Source organism: Narcine bancroftii, chromosome 8 (assembly GCF_036971445.1).
Source record: "Narcine bancroftii isolate sNarBan1 chromosome 8, sNarBan1.hap1, whole genome shotgun sequence".
Classification (NCBI taxonomy): Eukaryota; Metazoa; Chordata; class Chondrichthyes; order Torpediniformes; family Narcinidae; genus Narcine; species Narcine bancroftii.
In genome coordinates this window covers 10197702-10220936 of record NC_091476.1, presented here as the reverse complement: position 1 = coordinate 10220936, position 23235 = coordinate 10197702, and the positions used below count along the sequence as shown (strand labels likewise).

The 23235-nt window shown below is 41.7% G+C and overlaps 1 protein-coding gene across 2 annotated transcripts in view; it reads left to right on the top strand.

Moving 5' to 3' along the window:
* The window catches only part of amot (angiomotin), a 73131-nt gene that overhangs the window by 15033 nt on the left and 34863 nt on the right, over positions 1-23235 (top strand). Inside the window, exons 2-3 of one of the 2 annotated variants that reach the window (XM_069892870.1) lie at positions 11681-12610; positions 22920-23220. In XM_069892870.1, coding sequence (XP_069748971.1) covers positions 11739-12610; positions 22920-23220 — 1173 coding nt within the window. In that variant the 5' untranslated portion in view covers positions 11681-11738. The remainder of the gene's footprint in view (positions 1-11680; positions 12611-22919; positions 23221-23235) is intronic. The other variant, XM_069892871.1, reaches the window with a different exon arrangement.

The window sequence follows — 23235 nt, the reverse complement described above, 5'->3', positions numbered from 1 at the left end:
ACCGACTTGCCCAACCCTTCCCTCCCACACATTCACATTCCCATCATGCAAACAAAATGGACTTTTTTTTCTGATCTCTCTTGCGGGAACTGATGGGAACCTTGGGTTCAGTACTTTTCAACATGGGGAAGTAATCTTTGGCATCTTATGGAGAACTCTGATGTCCATGAATTGGATGTTCAAAGCAGTCCTTTGTAAGTGATATAAAGAGGGCATCACTTCTTAACCTAACCACCTTCTTGCCTCCCCAGAACTCGAAACCCACTCGCTGGAAGTGCACAAAAAATGTTGCACGGATTACAGTTTTGACTTGGTCATAACGGGTATCTTAATTTTTAAAGATCATGTGAAATAAAGAAGACAGTTTTGTTTTCCTTTTCTGTTTGACCAGTTTGTGTTGATTCAAAAATGTCTCTGCTGTCACAAGATCCTCTTGATTAGCTGCATAATTGTGGGATGGATGACCATCGGAATTGAGACAGTTTTTTGGTCTTGGGAACTATCCCAAGATCACAGGGCTGCGCCTCTAAACTAAATTAATAATGCTATGCATTTGTAAAAGACATACCCCTTTTATGGACTCCACAGCTCGGCAGCAATTGCAATCCTTTGTCTCTGACTAGTTTTGCTAACGTTTTATATCATTATCATAAATTGACTTCTGCAAAACGGTCCTGCACTCTGGTTATATCTGTCCTTCAAAATTTATAGTTTGTTCTGAAAAGCTCCATACCTGCTTAAAGCTTTGCACTTTCATTATTCTTGTACCATGCTTCAAGGTTTCCTTCTTAGAACATTACAGCACAATGCAGGCTATTTGGCCCACAACATTGTGCTAACCTGTCTACCCAAACAAAAACTAAACCCTCCCTGCCTCTTCATCTTGTATTTTTCTTTCATTCATGTGCCTGTGTAAGAGTCCCTTAAAGGCCCCAATAGTTCCAGCCTCCACCACCACCCCTGGCAATGCATTCCAGGCACCCATAATTCTCTGTGTATGTGTATTTAAAAAAAAAAACAACTTACTCCTGATGTCTCCCCTAAACTTTTCTCCCTTCACTTTTTACAGATGAGCACTGGTGTTTGCTACTCCTTCCCTGTTTAAAAAAAAATGCTTACTGTCTACCTTATGTATTGATCTCATAATCTTGGAGCCCTCAGTTAAGTTACCTCTCATCCTTCTTCGCTCCAAAGAGAGAAAGCCCTTGTTCTGCTAAACTTGCCTCACCGGATGTATTTCATAGGACACACGTGGTCTGGTCTCACCAGAGATTTATAGAGTTGCAACATTAACTCATGACTCCTGAACTCCATCCCCCGACTAATGAAGCCCAGTGTACCATGGGCCTTCTGAACTGTCCTATCAGCCTGGGCAGCAACCTTGAAGGATCTATGGATTTGGATCCCAAAGTCCCTCTGCTCTTCCACACTGCTAAGAATCCAACCATTAACCATGTACTCTGCCTTTGAGTTTGACCTTCCAAAATACTGTACCTCACACTTATCCAGATTGAACTCTATCAGCCTCTTTCTTGCCCAACTCTGCATCCTGTTGTAACCTATGACCATCTTCGTATCATCTGCAAACTTACTGACCCATCCCTCTTGAAGGTTTCCATCTTCAGCTTGGAAATTAGTTTCAACATCTTGTAATTTCTTGAATCACGAGGCCATCATCCTCAATAATCTTGCCAGTCCATACGTCCCTGTTTGCACATTCTGTGTTCCCAATTCTACTTCTCATTTTCCCCTCAGTTTTGGCATCTGCCCATATTTTCTTGGCTGCAATAGTCTCAGTTGCCTTTTGCTTTCTTGTTTTTTAAATCTTTAAACATTTTTTAAGCACATATCACAAATGAAACTGGGTAGAGATGAAAGAAAAGAGCTCATGCTGATATAAATGATTTCAAATAATAATTAAAAAATGGCAATTTAACACCTGCCATCCAGGATTGTTATCTGTTTAATTTGGGACTGGATGGTCTGGTATCTGAGTGAGTTGTCTGGAAATTTAAAAAATGTAAACTAAACTTCAAAGTCTTTTAAAATTCTCTTTTTTTAATTTGTTCCCTTCCCTCTTAATGTTCAGAATCATCAGAAAATGTCATGGCTGAAGCTGTTAATATACAGTCCCGTTCTACACCTGCTCTCAACTCCAGACTGTTTTCAGAGTGTGAACATAAGCAGAAAAGCCTCTATTTAATACCCGCTACTTTTTGCCTTCGGCAATGATACTGGTCTGTTGCCTTGGACTATTGCAATCAAGAACTGATTCATGGTAAAGGTACTCCTTTGGAGTGTGAGTGAATAGCCTGCTTCTGCTTCTAATTCTTGCGTCTCTGGATTTTAGAATAATATCCCAGATGGGAAGTGGTGTGACATTTGGAGTTGTCAACCGGCTTTTTGCTGTTGATACATCAATAGAAGCCCTTGAGATTTTCCTTCACCTTGTCTGCCAGATCTTCCTCATTCTTTTTTAAATACTTATAGCGGACTTTGCATTAGTCTTCGCCAAGAAAGGTGATATTGCTGGTACCTCAGCAATGTGGTTGGGTTTCTCTATGGGTGAAGGCGCTGGTAATGGAGGGAATTGTTGAGACACGGGCCCTCTTCTGTCCGCCATGAATGATTTTAACGCTGGTGTGCGCGGGAGAAAGAGTCTCGGGTTTGTATGTGATGTCTTGTATGGACTCTGCCAATAAATCTGAAGTTGTTCTAAAAAGGTCCGTGAGAATAAGGTCTGTTGGAGACCTGTGTTGTCTATTGATGTACAAGAGCCATTTATAAAGTACCAATGTTGATCAGCTTGTCATCAAGGTTAGATCGCATGGGGGGTGGGGAGGGTGGTATCACAATTGAAAACTTGGCTGTGTGATAGGAAAATTAATCAACAAAATTGCTGGAGAAACTCCGCAGCTTCCACAGCATCCGTGGGAGGAAAAGATATATAACCAGAGTTTTGCGCCTTAGCCCTTTGACAAGGTGTGAACAAAAAGCCAGGACCTGCTGAGTTTCTCCAGCACTTTTGTGGTGGAATCTTGAACCCTTCGGAGTCTGTGTTCTGGTTTTCAGGGATGACCAACATGTGGATGTACTCTGTCCCTGTCTTAGGGACTGGTTTTATACCCAACCACTAGCTCGTTCCTACTGGTATTCGTATTGTAGTTTACCCATGGACCCAGTTTAGAGTATATATTATGAAAGGTTAAAAATGGCCAGAGTCCAAAGGGTTTAAAAAGTCCTCATGACAGTGCGATACACAAAAGTGCTTGAGAAACACAGCAGGTAATGCAACATCCATAGGAAGCAAAGGGACATAACCAACGTTTCAGGCCTGAGCCCTTAATCATAATATGAACAAAGAGCAGACAATCGTCTAGATCCGTGGTTCTCAACTCTTTTCTTTCCACTCACATACCACTTTAAGCAATCCCTCTGTAATTATTAAGAGATTACTTAAGGTGGGATGTGAGTGGGAAGGGAAGGTTGAGAATCACTGCTCTAGACCCAATTGTTACTGAAGTATTTTGCTTGAGAAAAATTGTCATTGGCCCATTTCCTTTGGAGTTATGAAACTGTGCACATAACGAGTCAATGAGGTACGATTAAAACAGTGGTTTTCAAATTTTTTCTTTCCACTCACATCCCACTTTAAGTATTCCCTATGCCATTGGTGCTCTGTGATTAGTAAGGGATTGCTTAAGGTGGGATGTGAGTGGAAAGAAAAACGTTGAGAACCACTGCCCTAAATAAACAGATGGGGAGGGAAGAAGGGGCAGGAGGAGCATAGGCCAACAGTTAAGGGGTCAGAGAAGGATATGGGTTTGGAGGGCTGAAGAGAAAATAGCTGAGGTGATAGGCGGAGGAAATAGCTCTAAATGGAGAGGGAAGGGGATGGGGAGCAGGAGGGATAGGGCACATATCCAAATTTTCAGAAGACAATAAACTTGGCATTGTTATTAAACAAATAAGAGGACAGTAATAATTTCTGGGAAATGCGGACAAACTGCTGGAATAGGTGGCAAATGATGTTCATTACTGAGAACAGTGAACTGTTGCATTTTATTTAGTAAAGGAGCAATGTAATTTTAAAGGAAGCACATGGAGATAAATATGTGGATTTAACTATCTCTCTCTCTTTGGCTTGGCTTTGTGGACGAAGATTTATGGAGGGGTATGTCCACATCTTTTGAGGGGGAGGACGTGGACCTGTCCTCGGGCCTGCGCAAAGGAGCTTTTAGGTGGAGTGCAGTGCGCGCAGTACTGGCCCCACCCTTTACACCCGTGGTTCGTGTGCCGTGGCCAAGCAAGCTGGGACGTGGCAGCGAGGTCCTTGGGTCGTAGATTTTATATCGGAGTGACCTTCTCCTATGCAGGTTGCTTAACCGGGCTGAAGAGGCCTGCCTCCCCTTTTAGGTCGAACCATTTCTGGAGATCTACGACCGCTGTCCACAGTTATGGAGTGGTGCGCCCTGGAATCGGCCTGCATGCGTTTACTCCTGCTATACAGACAATTTAAAGTACAAATCAGGATGATTTTCAAAAAAGTTTTTTTTCTTTATAAAGCATACATTATTCCAGGCTTTATCAATGAAAGCAGAGTATTTAGGAGCAAAGAAGCCATGTGAATCTTTGTAAAACATTGATTCATGCACAGCTGGACTGCTCTGTCCAGTTCTGCTTTGGAGTGCGATCAGAATAATCTAAAGTGGTTCTTCTAAGGATGAGGGACTTCAGTTGTTTGGGTAGTCTGGAGAAACTGGCTGTTCTCCTTGGAATGGGACAGGTGGCAAGGTAGTTAAGGCCATGAAGGGTATTGACAAAAAGGAAAGATATTCGCCTTAACAATTCGCGGCAAAATTGACACGAAGGAATGCTTTTGCAGAGCAGCGTGGTGTGGAATGCATGGCCAGGACGAGCTGTGGAGGCAGATTCAATTCTTTAAGAAGGAAGTACATTTGTAACTGAAAGGAAAGAATTTGCAGCACCGTGGGGAGAAAGCAATGGAGTGGGACGAGCTCCATTCCTTTTGCAATGTGCTGGTTCAGGGCTTGTTGTATGAATGAACCCTCCTCTGAGATGTAACTGTTCTGAGAGATCCAGGTGTTTGGAAAGTGAATGTAGACCTTAGTGCTGTTCTGGGCACAAGCCCATGAGTATGTTATTTTGTTGCTGTGATTCTGTGATAATTGATATGTCACGGAAATTTATGCCAGCTGCTGTGGTCACTCCCCACATCCCAAAGATGTGCAGATTGGTAGGTAAAATGGCCACTGTAAATTGCCCATGGTGCATGGCTGAGTGGCAGTATCTGAGGGGAATTGATGAGAATAAAAATGGGATTAATGCAGGATTGGCATGAATGGGTGGTTGATGGGCTGAAGGGCTCTTTTCCATCCGCTTTGATTATTTTAATCTTCCTATGTGACCTGCTGAGTTTCTCCAGCATGTTTGTGTTTTGCTTCCAATCCCTGTTGCCTTCTAACATTTCTGCTACATGAGGCTCCTTTCTAATGTACTAATAGTGTGGCGTTCCACTCAGCCTTTAAAGTAAAACTTGTTGGCTGGTGCCCAAAATAATCAGGAGTTCTGAATTATTATGTCACTGGTCATTGTATCAGTGGTGTACAGCTGAATTGAAGGAATTCATCAACACCATTTCCATTGTCTCTCTGCTTCTTTCTACTCTCTCCCAAAATTGTATTTTGCTCACCAATATTTTTTATACTCCCCCAGCTCTGTATGAATTAAAAAAAAATTACACTGAAATGCTGGATGAACTCAGCCAGCCTTTCAGTGTCCATAGGTGGCAAAGATAAATCGTTGGCAATTTTGGGCCTGAGCCCTTCTTGAAGGAGACCTCCTACGTGGGTCTCCGCCTTGGCCCCAGTGACCTACAGGACCGAGCCTCCCACATGGACTTTCACCCTGAACCCAGCGGCCTACAGGATCAAGCTTTGGATGTGGGTTTCTGCCTAGGTCCCTGCGACCTACAGGTTCGAGCCTCCATCACAAACTCCCACTCTGGCTCCACGAGCACTTGAGGCTCTCTCCCTCCACCCTCTGACTTTCTCATCCCTCTCTTCCGTCCCTTGGACCCTTTATATCCTCCATCTTCTGATCCACCCCATCATCCCAATGAACCTCCCCTCCCCCCCTCCACCCACCCTGAACCCCTGCCTGCCCTTCACCATCCCCACCGACCTTCCCCTCTGGGAGACTCTGTCCTCAGTAGAGGCCACATCTTTGTCCCCATTAGCCCACACCTCAATGAATTCTGCAGATGCCATGATGCTGAATGCTTCTTTCATTGGCCCCGCACCATGGTTCTCCACATTGATCCCTTCTTCCTCCTTCTGGACATCTTGTTCTGGTCCTGTGGATCTCTATATTTCCAACTGCCGCTGTGACATGATAACTCCTTGAAGAAGGGCTCAGGCTCGAATCGTCAGCAGTACATCTTTGTCTCCTATGGACACTGAAAGACCAGCTGAGTTCCTTCAGCATTTTGGTGTGTTCTTTTGCTACAATCACAGTGTCTGCAGACTTTTGTGTTTCACTCTATGAATTTAAAACTCTTAAGGTTTTCTAGCTGAAGCCTTGGGAGAGATGTGGGTGTGCGAGAGTTACGGGTTGTTTGTATCAACAAACTGATGGTGAGTCTTCAAAGAGAGTCAAAGGGGCATTTGAGGGAAAATATCTAAACTGCCTTGAATCTAATCTTTGGTAAAAAGTGCATATTATGTGATGTTCCTGTGCTTAACCACAGCAGGTATATTTGCTTTTAAGGCAATTACAGATACTATTGTTCAAAGATTATCCATGGATTGTAGGCAATTCAGGTGATCTCATTTCTTTGCTATGTCTTTGATCGTAGACTGGTGTTATTTACATACTGCTGGGGTTTACAATGAGGCATTGAAGGAAGTTCAACCTGTTAATCTGCTGAAGTTTTATTTCTTTAATTTATGGCAGTTATAAAGGTGTGAAGGGCCTTGCTGGTTGGTACTCTGTCTTTTCAAGGATCCAAATCTCTGTTTTCAAGATTCCACTTGCCTGGAGAAACCAGGCCAAAACCAGCAGATGCATGAATTTTCCACAGCAGCTGAGGTGACCATAAAAGAATGAGCAGCTCACCAAATGTAGGTGAAGCTCAGTGGTTCAGGCAGCATCCAGGAAAGGCAGTAGATGGCAAACGCTTCAAGCCGAAAGCCTTAATCAGGAATAGCAAGAAATGGACAGACACCTGAGTGAAAAGTTGGGAGAGAGGTGCGCAGATAGGCAAGTGATAGGTGAGCACAGGTGGGAGGGGGAAGAAATAGGTGGGGGGGGGGAAGTATGAAGCTAGGAGGTGATAAAAGGAAGAGGAAGAGCGGCGTGTTCTAATACATTCTGATAGGAGGAAGGGATGGGTGGGGGGGGGGGTGGGAGCTGGAGGAAGGAAGGTGTGGGGTATGGACAGAAACCTTAATCGTCCTCACAGAAAGAATGCCACCAACTGAGCTATTCAATGACTTGTTTAAAAAGTTATGCAACTGAGAACATTGGGAATAGGAGCGTAGAATTTTAATTTTCTGGATTTTTGTGAAGAAGCTTCCCAGAAAATTACTGCCACACAAAATTAGCATGGGGTATGTAGTTTTGCTTGAGCTTTTGATGGGATATTCACCATTATGATGAAGGACTGTGTGAAAGGTATTGCTGTGATTCTTAAATTGATAAAAGATTTCCCTGATTGACTTGTGGACTTTTTGAGAATGCTTTTGGTTTGATGGTCACAGGTTGCTCTTTTTTTTGGGTCATTTTTGTATTCTGGATGGCAGCATCTGCGACTTGGATAAATAATTGCCAGAGCTTCATTAAATTCACAATAATCCATTTGTATAAAAATTCACACATTTTATGTTTTGAATGCAAAGCCACCTCCTTGCAGGTAAGTAAACTGATCTAGTTTTACATAATTGTGAACTAAAATAATTTGGTTTCCATTGGAGCTCAATATTGCTTAGAAGCTCAAACAAAAAGAGACCATCGAGGTCCCTGTCTTGAAGCAGAAGTACTTTGAAAAGTACTTTGAAAAGTTCCTGGGGTAAGGTGAAGTCTAGGAACTTGCTTATGCTAATCGAATAAAATTCCAATTAATTACCAAAAATAGATATGCATGTTCAAGAGCAGTGACTCTCAACCTTTTTTTTCACCTATAGACCTCATTAAGCATTCCTTTATTTGATGTAGCCAGCTTACAACAAACCCATGGAACACTAGGGAGGGGGATGGGACCGATGAGTTTGCAAAGTAGCAAGCCCATAGCTGACCCCTGCAGGCCACTGGCAGTCATCCAGAAAAGGCCCTTTTCATCTTGCCTGCCTTCTGACCATCAGCCAATTTTCCACCCATGCTAGTACATTTCCTGAAATACCATGGTCTCCTATCTTGTTTAGCAGCCTCAGGTATGGCACCTTGGCAAAGGGCCTTCTGAATATCCAAGTAAACAACATTCACTGGACTCTGTCTGTCTTGCTTGTTACTTCCTTGAAAGTCCTCCAACCCATCTCCCTGAAGGAAATCCTGCGAACTGGCTATTTTACCTTGTGATCCCTGAAACCTCCTCCTGAATAATATGCTAACCACTGAAGTCAGGCCAACTGACCTTTAACTTACTGTCTCTTGCCTCTTTTTCTTCCCAAAGTGTGGAGTGATATTTGCAATTTTCCAGTCCTCTGTAACTGTATCTTACAAGTGATTTTTTAATGTTGACTACTAATACGGTCACAGTCTTTTGAGCTTCCTCTTTCAAAGCCCTGAGCTGTAGTCCATCCGGCCTAGGTGATTTATTAACCTTCAGCTTTCCAAATATCTTCTTAGTAATAGTGATTACACTCACTCCTGCCCCCCACCTAACTCTCTCAAATTTCTGTCATGTCACTGGTGTCTTGCAGTGAAGGCTGATGCAAAATACTTCTTGAATTCATTCGCTGTTTTTTACTCATTCCTACTTCTCCAGCATTATTTTCCAGTGGTCCGATGTTCACTCCAGACTAACCATATATCTGGGTGAAAAGAAAGTGTGGTATCTTGAAAGCTAGATTGCTTTCATATTTCATCTTTTTCATTTTATTGCCTTCTGTTGGTTTTTAAAAACTTCCCAATCCTCTAGGTTCCAACTCATTTTCACAGTGTTGTATATCTCTTTTGCTTTTCTGCTATCTTTGATCTTTCCTTGTCCTCCTTTAAAAGTTTCTGCTTTTTTGGGCTGAAATGATCTGCACCTTCTGATCTCCTCTCAGAACCTCCTGCTCTACCGCCATCCACTTAGACCAGGTCTCTACAGTCACTTTTACTCAACTGTGAAATGCCAGTACATCCAAATTTAGCTTCTCCCTCTCAACTTGCAGGACATAATTCTAGTATGGTATGATGATTGCCTCCGAAGGGCTCCTTTACCTTCAGTTCCCTAATCATTGCACCACACCAAATCCACAAGCTGTTTTAAATTTTAAACTGTTAAATTAGAATTTTTAAAATTCAGTCATACAACACGGTAACAGGCCCTTCTGGCCCACAAGCCAGTGCGCCTAATTAACCTACGCCCCCGTATGTTTTGAAAGATGGGAGGAAAGCGTAGCACTGGGAGTAAACCCACGTGAACACAGGGAGAACTTGCAAACAGCGCTGGATTTGAACCTGGGTTGCTGGCGCTGTAATAGTGTTGTGCCAAGGGAACCGCCCCATTTTTTAAAATTTACACCATTGTATGAGCTGACTCCAGCCATTCAAACCCGTGCCAACCAAAATTAACCTACAACCCTGTACGTTTGGGAAGTTGGGAAGAAGTTTGGGAGCACCCAGAGGAAATCCACGTGGACGTGGGGGAAAATGACGGATTCCTTGGAGGCAGCGCCAAACTCGAACCTGGGTTGCTGGAGCTGTCTGTAATAGATAGCATTGAGCTAACCCCCATGTTAACTGTTCTAAAAAGACATTTCATGGACATTCTTTCTTTTAAAATATTTTTGTTGAGTTTAACATACAAATCCCACATACAAGTCTTTTAATAAAACAAAGAACAGGTCCAATCATATGCATATGGATAGAAAATAAGTAAAACTACATTAGATTATCCCTTGATTTATCCAAAGGGTAAATTCCCTCAACTGATATGATCTATGACAACCATATTAAACCCATATTTAACAAGTTAATCTAAAAAAAAGGACAAAAATCGAATCTGTCCCCACCCTCTAATCAAGGTTACCTTGAAGAAAAAGCTGTAAAGATATGGATCAAATAACAACCTTCAGACACGAGAACACGGACATTCTACTGAGTCCTTCTCTTGGGATCCAGTGCCAAGATGATTTTTCCAGTCTGCTTGCATATTGAATCCTGATCAGACCTAGTAGTTACTTCACCACTGTTACAAACTGTGAGCACCAAGTGACTCTCATCTCATAAAATAAATTGAATGATTTCAGTACTGAGTGGAACAATGATTGTCTGTACCTCTTCAGTTGTCCTTTGTGCAACCAAAAACAAAGCAGGTCAAGACATCTGTAAATTAATTAAATCAGAAATTGCATCTAAATATATTAAGATGGTATTCAATGGCAGTTTTTAAATGAGAACATTTCCAACTTCATGTCGAAGAAAGGATGTAAATGTTAATTTTTTTCACGACACTTTTTCTTAAGCTTCACGCGAGTTGCTTTCAAATACTCTTTAAGGAATTGTCTGCGGTAAAATGTAATTGATTTTGAAGATGTTGTAGCACTCCTTGATGTAATTACAAGCTATTGTAAAGATCAGCAGAGCATATAAAAATGCCACCCTAATAGGTGGAATCGCATAGCACACAGTTGAATCACTGTGTGCTTATTAATGAGTTGGTCAGTATTACTGATTCATTTCTTTTCCACAGTAGCTGAACTACTTGTTTTCACACACTACCTTGTTTTTGAATTGTGAAATGACGAGGAGCCTTTCGTGTTTCGGCATGTTATTATGGAAGTGATATTATTCTTGTCCAAATTCCAAAAGAGTATCAACATTTAAACAAACACTTTTTCTTTCTGTATATGGGGACGATCTTTCTTCATCTTCCTCCTGCATGTCAATTTCTGTGCAACCCTAAAGGTTGAGACTTGGGCCGTTTTGTATTCACTATAAATGGTATTTCTTCAGGTGTCAAAAATTGAGCACGATAACCTGAATCCCACCTTAGTTCATGTCAGGCTTTCACCAGTGGAATGCTGTTCCAGTTTCTCAAACAACATTAGACAAATTAGAAACAACATTCTGTACTTTAAAAAAAATCTAAAATCCATTGGAGCATTTCCTCCCTCGACCCTTTTCCCTCTGTATCTAGGGTAATATTGACTAACTCAGATCAAAGATGACAGGCGCAGCTTACCTGGTTACTCTGGTTTATTACAAGTTCAGGTGCAACAGTTGCCCACAGTTCCAGTGAGATGTTTGGGAGAGAATATAATATGTTTTTGGTCCATCTTGAGTATGATCTCAGCTGGTAGAAAATTTGTCTCAAAACCTTAGTTCTTTTCTGGTTTACACTTCAATTTATATATTAGTCGAGCTCGTGTAAGAAATGTAAACTGAATTTTGACATGGTTTCATATGTTTTTTTAAAATCTCTAATTATATGATGCTTTTTTTTGTCTTGAAGACCAGACTCATTTTGATGTACATCATCTGCAGGACATTCACAGAACACACTGCTTGAAATGAGAAATTCAGAAGAAGGAGCAAGTGGGACAGTTCTGCAGCGTTTGTTACAAGAGCAACTCCGTTATGGAAACCCCACTGAGAATCGCAACCTCCTTGCCTTGCACCAGCAAGCCACAGTGAACGTCATTGCCTTCAACAGCAATGGGCCTGTAATACCTTCGAACGATGGACTGACACAAGATGAGCGTCAAATGGTCCCACATTCTGCACGACAGGAACCCCAGGGCCAGGAGCTGCAGGTTGATAACAGTGTCATGGAGAAGCAGCTGCAGACACGAGCAGCACAAGCACTGAATACTGAGGAGCTGCCAACATATGAGGAAGCTAAGGTCCAATCACAGTTTTTCAGAGGACAGCAGCATACAGCAACGGGAACTGCTTTCTTTGTTACTGGAATAAATAACCAGAAGATGAGAACTGAAGGGCGGTCCACTGTCCAAAGGGTGGGAGCCGGAAAGGTTCACCAAGATGATGGCCTTAAAGACTTGAAGCAAGGTCATGTCCGCTCTCTTAGTGAACGGCTCATGCAACTCTCTTTAGCGACAAATGGCGTCAAAGCACAATCTTCCATTGCAAGTGGTGTGATTTCATCCCAACAGGCCAATGAATTCTATACAAGTGCTGGCCATGTTTTGTCTCAGACGTCTTTGAAAGGAACAGACCCTCGAGGACCCCCACCAGAATACCCATACAAAAATACACCCACGTTAACTGTTATTTCCAAGGCTCAAGATTATGGAAATTGCTACAGTGACTTCCGATTGGGAATGGTGCCTGAGATGTTAAAACCAGGCGCAAATTTCCAACATGCCAGGTTAGACACACCTGGTATGAGGTACCAGCCACCTCCAGATTATGGTTCTGTCAGGTAAAACAGTAACCCCATGTAATATTTCAATTCCAAGAATAATCCTGTGGTTTCAGATGCATGACGAGCAAAGTCTCAGCCAATAGTTTTGTGCAAAATTACAAAGAATATGGAATTCAACACTGGTCAACCAGCCCCTATGTCTCTGCTCTGACATGTAGTTCCTCCCATCCCTCTGTCCAGCTTCATCGACGTAACCTTTTCTTCTCTTCTCCCTTATGTGTTTAGGTAGCCTCCCTTCACAAGTTTTAAATGCCACTTGTGTCATGATCTCAGAGGTATTTCCTGTTGGATATCTTTTCACCGTATCTTTTGCTCCCTGAAAACCAAACATCTTTATCTACTCAATCAAACTCTTTTCTAACCTTGCCTATTCCTCTTTCATGGCCTGTCTGCCATTCTTTGTCTTGAGGAAAATGCATGACCCTGTACGTGTAACCTCTTATTCTTATACCCTTTGTTGCCTCCAGTGCTTCTATCAACTGTAATAGAGACGAGAATTATGTGTATACTATGTGTGGTCTAGCTATGATTCTATCCAAGTATTTGAGTCTCTATTACAATACAAACCAAATATTGACTTAAAAATGGTTTTAAGAAGTATTGTGACCTATTTTTCCACATGTAATGATTATCATCAATCTGTTCCGCAAAAGAGCAGCATTATAACTCGACCTAATCCAGTTTTTCATTGATGCCACATGCTGTTCTAGATGTTTCTTTTCGCCCCTCCTTTCTCCTATGTATAGAGTAGAGAAATAATTCTACCTTTGGTTCAGGGGTCGACCAGACAAATTTCTTCGCCACTTGGCTACAGTGAGTGCTGTGGAGTTCGTGTTCGAGCAGCGGGGTAATCCTGAGTGCGTGGCCGAGGCTGTCGAGCCAATTCTTGGGTGGAATTCCGCGTTTGATCCAGAACCTTAGAGTTAGATGCTGGACAAGTGGCCGAACTTGAGAAACCAATGGTCGGGTGGCTTAGGGTTAGTGTGAAGTGTTGAGGTATGGTTTAGGATTAGATTAGAGGCCTGTTTGAAAAATCTGATTCCATACAGGCCCTGGATCAAAGGTGGAAACTTGTATCACCATGTGTAGATGTGCACTTTAACCTGGTTCCTTGGGTATACACATCCATTGGACTCTTAAAGAGATATCATTAAGAGCTGCACGACAATTCAACAAAAATGTACAGATAAGAAGCAAGACCAGGAGGAATGCAAAGCTCTTGGAGACTATGCATGTCTGCTTGCAGAGATGGGAATGATTGAGGCAATGAAGAGATTTGAATATGAGGATGGGAATTTTAAATTGGTAGGGTTTTCAAATTGGATGAGGATCGAATATTGGTCAATAAGCATGTTGAGATAGATGAATGTTCAGGGTTTTGGTGCATTATACTGGCACGAGTGATCCAAATAACTTCAAGGTTGTGGAATGTAAAATGTGGACGACTAACAAAATGGATCCTAGTGGTTTTCTGGAATGATAAACCAGCATAAAATAATATTATCTGCTGTCACTTTAGGATTGCAAACCCAGCATCTTAACTTCAGGTATTGTATTTGGACGTCCCTATTAACTCTTCAAATACTTTGTGATTAATTTGGCAATGGTAAAGAGATGGAGGGGGAAAAATAACATGGAATGTAATTTAGCTCTGATGTAGCTTCCTCCATTTATTTTCTTTATTCTATTTTGAAATATTTTGTGTTCAATGCCTGATTTTACTGTAATGGTCAAAGCTATGTGTGTTAAGTTGCTGATTTTCCAACAGGTTCAAACTTAATTTTGCTCTCTAAGAGGAATCCTTCTTTACATGAAATGCTTTAAGGTCAGTCTGAATCAATGGATGCCAGGAATCGTGCATTTGTTTGTTGCTCAGATGGGATTCTTCAAGGAAAAGAATTTCATATATGCTACATTCTAAATGTAGTATTACATGACAATAAAGGAACCTTTACCTGCTTCTATGCATGTGTCCAGAGAGATCTCTAATAGAAATTCTATACATTTTTCAAGCTCACTTGTATTTCAGAACCCTGCTTGCATGTTGCTTGTTTAATTCTTCTCTAATATTTCCACAGCAATACATGGCTAGGCCTGATGGGGAAGGGCCAATGTTGGACCTTGTTCTTGGCAAGAAGTTAGTCTGGTAACTGAGGTACAGCGTCCTCCATATTGTTTGGGACAAAGGGACATTTATGTGCCCTGAGCTCCACAGTTTAATATTTGTAATTAAACAATTCACATGTTAATAAAGCGTTTTATTGAATGTCGTTGGCATACATTTTGGTTTGACCATGTAGAAATTACAGCAGTTATTATACATAGTTCCCCTCATGCACCATAATGTATGGGACATTTGGCTTCACAGGTGATTATTCAGGTATGTTTAATTGCTTTATTGGTGTAGGTTTAAGAGAGCTAGGCTTGCTTCTAAGCTTTTGATCACCTTTGGAGTCTGAAGTTGCCATTTTTCACTGCGAGGACCAGAGATGTACCAATGAAAGTCAAAGAAGCCAGTATGAGGCTAAAGAGCTAGAATAAAACAGAAAGGAACATCACCCAAACCTGAGGATTACCAAAATCAACTGTTTGGAACATTAGTGAGAAGAAAGAGTGTACTGGTGAGTTCAGTAATCGCAAAGGGACTGGTATTCCAAGGAAGACCTCCACAACTGATGACAGAAGAATTCTCATCAGAATGAAGAAAAATCCCCAAATGCCTGTCTGACAGATCAGGAGGCAGGTGTGGATATATTAATGACTACTGTCTGCAGAAGATTTTATGAACAGAAATACTGAGGCTACACTGCAAGGTGTGAACCACTAGTTGGCTACAGAAACAGGATGGCCAGATTACAGTTTGCCAAGAAGTATTTAAAAGAGCCTGCAGAATTCTGGAAAATGGTCTTGTGGACACATGAGATCAAGATGAACGTGTATCAGAGTGATGGCAAGAGCAAAGTGTGATGACAAAGGAACTGCCCAAGATACAAAGCAGACAAAACAAAAAGCATAGCTGTGAAACATAGTGGTGGGGGTGTTAGCACCTGGGCATGTAGAGCTGCCACAGGTACTGATGTACTTATCTTCATTGATAATCTAACTGATGATGATAGTATAGTAGCAAAATTAATTCTGAGGTGTATAGCTTCAAGTTCAAGCAAATGCATCCAAACTCATTAGATGGCGCTTCATCCTTCAGCAAAACAATGATCTCGAGCATCTTGCTGAAGCAACAAAGGAGTTTTTCCAAAGCTAAAAACTGGAAATTTCTTTAATGGCCAAGCCAGTCACCTGATCTGAATCCAACTGAGCATGACTTCCATATCCTGAAGATAAAACGTAAGCCCTCAAAACAAGCAGGAGTTAAAGACGGCTGCAGTAGAGGCCTGGCAGAGCATCACCAGAGAAGATACTCAGCATTTGGTGGTATCTATGATTCATGACTTCAAGGAGTCAATGCATGTTAGGGATATGCTACATGTACTAAACGTGACTACTTTAATATACCCATGTCCCAAACATGGTGCCTGAAATGAGGGGACTGTGTATATAATGTATTTCTACATGGTCAAACGACAATGTATACAAAGAACCTTGAATAAAATTTGGACTGGCACTTTAATTACATGTGAATTATTTGATTACAAATTTTAAACTGTGGTGCACATGGGAAAATAAAGGAAAAAAAAAGGTGTCTTTGTCCCAAACATTCTAGAGGGTACTGTACATCAGTAGAAACCTTTGGGAAGAGTGACCACAATTCTATTAGCTTTATGACAGTCGTGGAAAATGATAACACTAGTCCCCCAGTTAAAATCCTAAATTGCAGCAAGCCCATACTCGATAAGACGTTCCAAAGACGCACGGGGCTAGTAGGTACTTTCTTTGGTTTGGCAGTTGAAGGTCATGTTGGCATTGAACAAGATGTTGCTGAGGCTGCATTTGGAATATTATGTGCAGTTTTGGTCACCTGATTGTAAGAAGGATATTTGTTTCAATGATTACGGAATTGAGAAAAGAAAATAAATGGTGACTTGCAGCATGGTAACAGGCCCTTGCAATCCATGAATGTGTACTGGCCAAATACACTAATTAACCTAAAACCCGTCTATGTTTCGAAGGCTGGGTGGAAACCAGAGTGTCGAGAGCAAATCCATGCGTGGGGAGAATGTACAAACTCCTTGGAGCCAGCGCCAGATTTGAACCCATGCCACTCTTATTGTGAGAGACTGAAAAAAACGAGGCCTGCTTTCCTTAGGACATGGGAGGTTGAGAGGAGATCTTACGGAGATCTATAACATCGCGAGAGACATTGATAAGGCGATTAATGACAGTCGGTTAGCTAGAGTAGGAGAAGGCATAACTAAGCAGGGGTGCAGTGCTAATTTTTTTAGGTGCTGGAGCTCACCAAAAACAGCAACAAGAAAGTGCTGGAGCGGCCCCCAGAGGTTCCGGAGCAGTGCTCCGGTGAGCTCCAGCGGCACTGCACCCCCTGACTATAAGGTGAGGGGGGTGGGATTTAGAAGGGACATGCGGGGGCAGTACTTCACTCAGTGGATGGTGGGCATGTTGACCGAGCTGCCAGACAAAGTGGTGGACCTAGGTATATTAGATTTTAAGAAACTCTGATAACTAAACGGAAGGCAGGGGGTGGGAGGAGTATGGGCATAATGCAGGCAAGTGGGTCGGAAGTTAGAGGGCTCGTTGGTTTGGCACGGATAAGCTAGGCCTGATGATCCTGTTTTCCTGCTGTAGGGGATCTATAAACGTCTTCGGGCTTGTTGGTTACAAAAACATTTAGCAGATTTCAGGGTCGCTGGTAAACTCAGCATTAATTGCCGTTGAAATGATGGTAGCGAGCCACTGCTTTTATCTGTCATGATGTGTTATTAATGTGCAGAGATAAAGTTCACTGATAATATTTAAACATTTAATTTTTTTTTCAAAACAAAGTTAAAAAATAAGGAATTTTCACAAGGTCTTTTGACTTAATCCAAACCAATTAAAACCAGGTAAACCTGTGGGTTCTAGGATGTGTGCACTGCTCTGACACTTGTATAAATAAATATTGAGTATAAATGCACATGTTTTAGAATTCTGTAAAAATGTAATGCTGGAGAGACTTAGCAGGTCAACAGTGCAGCAATGATAAAGATGTTTAACCAATATTTCGGGCTTGAGGCCGATCAAGGGATGAGCAAAATGTAGGCAAAATAGTGGAGGGGGGGAGGATGGAATGGAGTCCCACAGGCAGGAAGTAATAGGTGGATAAGGGAGGGAAAGGCACACCAGCAAACAGGGGGATGGGGGAATTCTGTTCTGTTTGCTTATTGCCTTGTAACATTAAAAACATTTGAAGAGAATATGGTACTTGGGGATCTAACACCCTGGCAATATGTCAGCACTGGTGAATGAGCTATATCAGAGCCAGCTACTTGAACATCCACTGGACTTGTGAGCTGAATTACTGTTTCCTTCCTGTAAGGAAACACCTGGCCTTCGCTTGTTACCTTCACTGATTACACAGCTGGGATCGGGATCTCTGATCCAATAACTTCTGATTGAAATATCCTTCAATATCTTCTTTTGGTTTGTGCTGCAATAAACTAAGTTCAAATCCAAGAAGCAATAAAGAGTACCACCAATGTGGCATTCTTCTAGAATCTAAATAGATGTCAACAAAGGTAAAAAGAACTGGGAAATGGGCTAATTTATGTTACAAGCAACATCTTGCACGTTAACTTTCTTGAGGAATAATAAATGGACATGGGGATGCTTGAAATCAGACAGAGTAGCGTGAAATATCCCTTGTGTATGAAGGTGCAGGGAAGAATTCCATGGCGCACGAAGCTAATAATGATGTCTAGGTCATGAGGACTGGGGAATTTGTCTAATTAGTTGTGTGAAGGGCACTTGAACAGCTCTAATCAAAGCTGGAAAATATGCTTTCTTCGTTCTGTAGATTTTGAAATCTTATTCGTTTAAGGGGTATGGTCAGCCTTGACAGGGACACAATTTATTGTTTGTCCTTAATTGTTGTGGAGTGACATTGGCCTTTCTTTGAGTTCCCAACATCCCAGTAGCCATTCTTAAGCTGATACAAATTGCTTTGCAGAGGGCTGAGGGCTCTAGGTAGAGCCAAGGTTATAGATCGAGATTACATCTGCATTCTTGAACTAGCTGCACCTCTAGCTAAGCAATTCCAGTGTTCTTCCAACTCTGGCATCTAGCCAGCATTGTTTATTCTGTCCTCAGAAAGGCAGGATAAATCCAACCAAGTTAATCATCCCCCAATAATTCTACTCTCTGTCATTGTGATGGAAGTGAACTTGAATGGTTGTTGCTCACCAATAGCTCATCAGTACCGTAGGGTCTCTCACCAGACCTGATCGCAGTTTGGATCTAAACAACGACAAAAGTTCTTGAGGTGGGATAATAGTTGATGAGTTCATTTGACTGTTCAGGGATCCTGCTAAAATGGACATCAAAGGGAAAACATTCCATTGGAAGAATGCATGTTGGAGGTCAATCTTCCCAGCCAGAACTCATCATTGTGGGAGTTTTTCAGGACAGTGCCTTTGGCCCAAATATCTTCAGCTGCTTCATCAATGAGCCTCCCTTTCAGCATATAGCCAGAAGTGGAGGATGTTCACAAACGAATGAGCTATGTTAAATTCTCTCCGTGCTCCTCAGCAGATGAAGCAGCCCTTGCCTGCATGCAGTGAGACCTCGGCAGCATCCAGGTAGAGGAGTGGTGTTCATATCAGTCTAGTCTGCGCGTGCACGTAGCCCCTCTGTTGTTGGGTTGGGAGTTTATTGGGTTTAGATCCAACAATGTGCACATTTAGCTGTGATATGACTTGGAAGAGTTCTTGCAAGCGCTGGTGTTCTCCATGTGTGACCTGCTGTCACGTCCTTGCCGATGATGGTTGGTGGAAATGCTAACGTTGATTTATTTTTAAACTATTCCCAGATCACTCTGTCAGTTTTTGGCATATCTCAATTTAAAAAGTTATTTTTCCCCAACCCCCATATTTATTTCTTGTGAGTGGCTTTATTTTCCCTCCTTTACAGGTTCTCCTCTTTATGTTTTTGCTGTTCTACTTCCCTGGCCAGCGCACCTGGAAACCTCTCCGCAACCTTTCCACAGCTTTGTTCCAACAGCAAAGTTGGGTGTATTACTCCTGGTTACCTCACTGTTCTCTGCTGGCGATTGTGAATAGCTGGAACCAGGGTACGAGGCCCTGCACCACTCCAGCCCAATGAAAAACTATCCATGTATTCCTATTGTCTTCTAGTCATTAAACTTGCCTTCAGTCCATGTCTGCATATTCTCAATCCCATGTGCTCTACGTGTATTTAATAGCTTCTTGTGTGATAGCTTGTAAAAAGCCTTCTGAAAATTCAAATACACAACACCTCTTTGGTCTATCATGATGGTATATTTTTTTTGAATTGTCAAACCTGATTTTTCTTTCATAAATTCATATGGTTTCTACCTATCCCAATGATTATTTCCTATGTGTTTTGTCACCTTGACGATGGATTCTAGCATAATTCCGTTGTTGGGCTAAATTTCAGCAGTATCCACTTTAAATATCAAATACTTTTGCTTCTTTCCAATCCTTGGAAACTGTTCCAGAAACAATGGAGGTTTGCAGACAAGTACAGACACAAATTATAAGCCACCACTTTCAAAACTTCATCATTGGTCATTAGTTCCCGGGACTTGCTGGTTTTCAGAATATTAATTTCTTAGAATGTTTTTTTTTAGTACTAATTTTGTTGGGTTTCTCACCTATTTTAGTCCACATTTCCTTCTCGTGTCAGATTTTGAATGTGTTCTCAAGTGAAACAAGACAAAACACTTCTGTTTACATTTTGTGCTATTTCCTTTTACAGGAATATAGTTTCTCCTCCCTTGGTCTGTCAGAAACACGCTCTTTCTATTGTCTCTCCAGCCCCTGTCCAAGAGCATGGTTTTCCTCAATAGAATCTTTTCTATCTGTTTTAGGTTTCTCTTTGGATGACTATCATTTCTATTTTCCTTTAAGGTTCCACCATTGGTGAATTTTCCCAATGCATATCCTTTAGGAATATTGTAAGTCCTTTTTTCTCGTACTTTAACTTCACGTTAATTGGAGTTGGGATTTTCTCAGAAGTTCCCACTCTGCCTTACCATCTCCTTAAAACAAACCCATTGACAAAGCGTTGAGACGCACTCAATACCCTAACTTTTGTTTAGAGATGGGTTTGTGACTAATTATACTTCTCCAAAGCAGAAGTTTGGAATTTGTTCTTTGTTAAAGGGTCTGCCTGGGTGAAAATGTTCTTGTGAAGATGTTGCAAAAATAGAAATGTGTGAAGTTTAAATCTTGGTTTGAGATTGCGCAGATTGCTATAGTTAAGATACACTAGAGGTATGTGGCCAATCAAAATCTTGAGTCCACTTAGATTAATAATGGCTTGTCTCACAATAGAACATAGAACATCAGAGCACAGTACAGGCCCTTCGGCCCACAATGTGTAGCTGGCCCATATATACCTACCAAAAAAACTAAACCCTCCCTATCTCATAACCCTCTATTTTTCTTTCATCGTCTGACTAAGAGTCTCTTAAATGCCTCTACTCTTCTAGCCTCCATTTCCATCCCTGGCAATGCATTCCAGGCACCCACTGTGTGTGCGTGTGTTGTCTCCCCTAAACTTTCCTCCCTTCACTTTGTACACGTCTTCTGGTGTTTGCTACTCACGCTGTGGCAAAAAGGTGCTGGTTTGTTATCTTATAGACCTATTAAGTCACCTCTCATCCTCTTCGCTCCAAAGAAAAAAGCCCCAGCTCTGCTAACCTGGCCTCATAAGACTTATTTTCCATCCTGGTAAATCTCCTCTGCACCCTCTCCATAGCCTCCATATCTTTCCTGCCCATGAGGTTCAAGGTTAGACCAATAGTGGACAAGTAATCCAAAAATTGGTAAAATGTCAGCGCGGGCTCCAGTGGTTGATTTGGTTTTCTGTTCATGTATGTTTATGCTACTGTCACTTTGTCATCTTTAATGTGTCTAATAAGATCTTCTGCTTTAATGCTGCCTTATTCCTGCCCCATTCAGTCTTTCATCTCTAATTTGCTCTATTCTGATTCTTCTTCTGGCAAACTCTGCAAATGTTTCGTGTAGCAATTGTCCTAAAATATTCTAATGAGGAAATAAGATGTGGAAGTGGTCATCCTTAAATAAAACGTGTAAAGAATCCAATAATGGGAAGAGGCAGCTAGCTCAGAACCTGAAACAATGATGATTTTTAGTCACATCATTACTTGTCTGCCTCATACTATTCAGCAGGTGCATTTTCTTTTGTGTCTTACTCATTTGACTGAGCTGAATTATCGGGGCAGGGAGAAATGGCCCGATTGATGATTGCCGGAAGGGCTGAGATCATAATTGCACCATTCAATGGAAAGAAGTAAAGACTTAAAATACTGTTTGTCTGGTGCAATACACTCATAGGTGGTGCATGTAAAGTGACATGAGTAGGTCAAATTTCCTAGATTTGTTTTGCTTCGTCTGCAAGTATTTGGGGAATTCCATCACTGCAGCCATTCTTGGCTACTTGCTCATACTAAGTGAACATGAAGGAATGCTTTATGGTTTCTTGAGTCACAATGGATTTGTTTTTGGTGGAAAGTTGAACTCTTGTTGGTACATCACATTAGGATGGGATTTAATTTTCCCTGCTCCTTTTGATGATTCACTGACAATATTTTTGCTAGATAGGTGTTGCACTGCACAAGATGGAAGAAGTCTAGCTGATTTCTTTGTCATTTTTGTTGAATGTGTCCATGATGCCATTGCAGCACTACTGGGTTTACAGCAGTGGTTCCCAACCTTTTTCTTTCCACTCACATCCCACTTTAAATATTTCTGATGCCATCGGTGCTCAGTGATTAGTAAAGGGATTGCTTAAGGTGGAATGTGAGTGGGAAGAAAAAGGTTGAAAACCACTGTTTTAATCGTACCTCATTGGCTCGTTATGTGCACGGTTTCCTAACTCCAAAGGAAATGGACCAACGACAATTTTTCTCAAGCAAAATGTTTCAGTGACAATTGGGTCTAGAGCAATGATTCTCAACCTTCCCTTCCCACCCACACATCACCTTAAGCAATCCCTTACGAATCACAGAGCACATATGGTATAGGGATTACTTAGAGTGGGATGTGGGTGGAAAGAAAAAGGTTGAGAACCACTGGTTTACAGCCTTTGTATCAGATCTTGGTATTATGTATATTTATTCTTGTATTAATAGGCAAAATCAAGAGGGACAGATATTTCAGCAACTGCAGTTACAGCAGCGAACTTTCCAGCACAGTCCGTCATCGTCTCAGACATCTATGGGATCGGTATCAGTGATGCAGCCTCCTGCCTCACCAATGGGTATCCAGTCTCAACAAGGCCCCCCTGCAAACCACATGCACCAGCAATTCCAGGGTGACCCATTGGCGATTGTCTTGCGAGCACAGCAAATGGTAGAGATCTTATCGGAGGAAAATCGTGCTCTTCGGCAAGAGCTGGAGGGATACTACGATAAAGTGGCTAAATTACAAAAGGTATGTAGATCTCTT